General features: G+C 31.3%; 1 protein-coding gene across 1 annotated transcript; it reads right to left on the minus strand.

Moving 5' to 3' along the window:
• Positions 1-481: 481 nt before the first annotated feature.
• Positions 482-1,713, minus strand: LOC114180966 (UPF0481 protein At3g47200-like). Its single transcript, XM_028067266.1, has 2 exons — positions 673-1,713; positions 482-583 (listed from the first exon to the last, which is right to left on the minus strand). The coding sequence occupies exons 1-2, from the start codon at positions 1,673-1,675 to the stop codon at positions 576-578; spliced, it is 1,011 nt and encodes a 336-aa protein (XP_027923067.1). The 5' UTR covers positions 1,676-1,713; the 3' UTR covers positions 482-575.
• Between the last annotated feature and the right edge of the window lie 602 nt (positions 1,714-2,315).

Consider the following 2,315-nt stretch of genomic DNA (forward strand, 5'->3'; position numbering starts at 1 on the left):
GAAAGTTGTACACTGCATAGAGGATGGTCAACCTTGATTAACGAGTTTGGTGGAAGATTAAATGTCTTAATAATAGTGTTAATTCTATTTTATGCTGTGAAAATCATTATTAAAAGGCCATGAAAGGGAATACAAGGTACACGACAAGAATGTCTTGGTTTAGTCAAGTAGTTAAAATTTGTGTGGAAACTTATAGGAGGTTGACTAATGGAAACTTTTGTTTTTTAGTTTTTGGAAAGTTAAGTTTTTTTCAGAGTTGTAATAATGTAATTATTTTGAAAAATAATTGAGCTCTTCTGAAAAAAATAAATAATATTATATTTGAATAATTATCATAAAAGTGAAGATGTTTTTTGTTAAGTTTAAAATTATTTATAACAGCTCGTAAAAAAATTACTTACTGAATAAAAGGTAGTTAAAGTCAAGCACAAAGTAGAAAAATTAGGAAACAGGTTGAATATTTGTTTTTATGAAAGAAAAGCAACAACAAAGTAAATCACTAGGTTCTCTTACAAATACAACTGAGACAATAAAATACAATCATCAACGTCTTCTTCCCTTAACCATCAATCCCATTAATTACCTGCAGATTCAACATAGCTAATTTTATCACTTGTAACTCATTTCATAACAGTATATATTTTGAAGTATTGATATATTATGATTTCTTACCATGAAAAAGTGAGACAATTGAACATACAGTCTGAATAAATGTGAGGAAAAGTAGCATAATTGCAGCAATAGTAGATGCTATTTTCCAAGGCGTGTTGAAGTAGTCGTGTATGAAGATAGCCTTATACTTGTTACAAGGGTTTTCATAGAAATCATTCAAGTTATTGCAGAGGGTGAAATAGTGGGAATTGAAAAATGGCATGTGAAGTTGAGAGCTCAGATCATTAATCATTGTAGCCACTTTATTAGCATCACCAGTCCAATTCACAATAATTTTCTTATCAACAAGTATATTCACATCTTTTTCAGTATTGATAAGAAAATCTAGAATCGCTAGATATTGAGTAACGATGCTTGTAGCAGAAAAGTGGCAATGTTCATATTGCATAATATTCCTGAACAAAACTTCAGAATTGTCATGTATATCCAAGCTTGGCATGCTCAGCACTCCATATTTAGAATAGGTCAAGTCAAGTAAGCTTTTATTTGGACTGAGCTTGAACTCAAGACCTGCCTCCATGAGTTGGCTTGCACTGTATACATGTTTAATAATTTGTTTGCATTCTTCTGGTTTTCCAAGACCAAGCTTTGATGATGATATTATAGAAGTTCTTAACAAATCATTGAAGTGTTTTGGACTCTCTCCCGGACTCACGCTTCCGAAAAGTCTATTCCCAAAATAGCTGAAAGTAATGTCAAGAAATTTCTCATCCATACCAGTGAGATTGTGAAGCTTTTCAAGGACACAGAAAGGAAGTTGATTTTCCAGTAGCAACAAGTCAAGGTCAACATAGGTTAGCATCCATGGGTTTAGCATTAGAGGGTCTTTTCCCTTCCATTCACTGTTATTATTCCATCTTAGAAAAAGCTCAATTATGAAACAAGCATCAAGTAAAATCATCTTCAAGAAATCATCACTATTACATTTGATAGTGTCTGCATAACAACTTCGAATAATATTGCTTTCTTCCATCTCTTTAATCTTGACAACAAATTCTCTCATAGGTAGTCCTGTTCGATCTAGGAATCCCTTGAGATATTTCAGTTTAAGTTCTTCCATTGCTTCAAAATTGTTGTCTTTCTTACTAGGAGAACACGTTTTGTGATGATAAGGACCAATTGAAAGAATTTGAGGTGTGTAGGCTTTGGGATTACTTTCACGAATATTTGGTGGTACCCTATAAATGCATTGCATATAGAATTCATCCGTTTGTGGAGATTTCACATTTTGAAGCATCTCGATCCATTCTGTCTCTAAGCGTTCTATTTCAATCGCTAAATCTTTTGATTTTCCTTTCATTTTGTTAAAACTCTGTAACATGGAAACTGATAAAATAACTTATTGGAATATTAGGATTTAAGATTTTGAGTTTTGGAAAAACAAGTAATTATAAATATTTATTTTTAATAAGCATTCTTAAACATAATTGATATAAAAAATATTTTTAAAATTGATATAAAACATAAGAGAAAATATCCCGCTATTTATTAAGAGTATCATCAAATATGCACCGGTCAATATACAATACTGATAAAAGCAGTCATAAGAAGTTGGTTATAATTGGCATTATCAGCCACAAAATATATGGTTCAAAGATTGAGGATAATTCATTTGATACCAAAGCAGAATTAGACACTTCACT

Source organism: Vigna unguiculata, chromosome 4, assembly GCF_004118075.2.
Source record: "Vigna unguiculata cultivar IT97K-499-35 chromosome 4, ASM411807v1, whole genome shotgun sequence".
Lineage (NCBI taxonomy): Eukaryota > Viridiplantae > Streptophyta > Magnoliopsida > Fabales > Fabaceae > Vigna > Vigna unguiculata.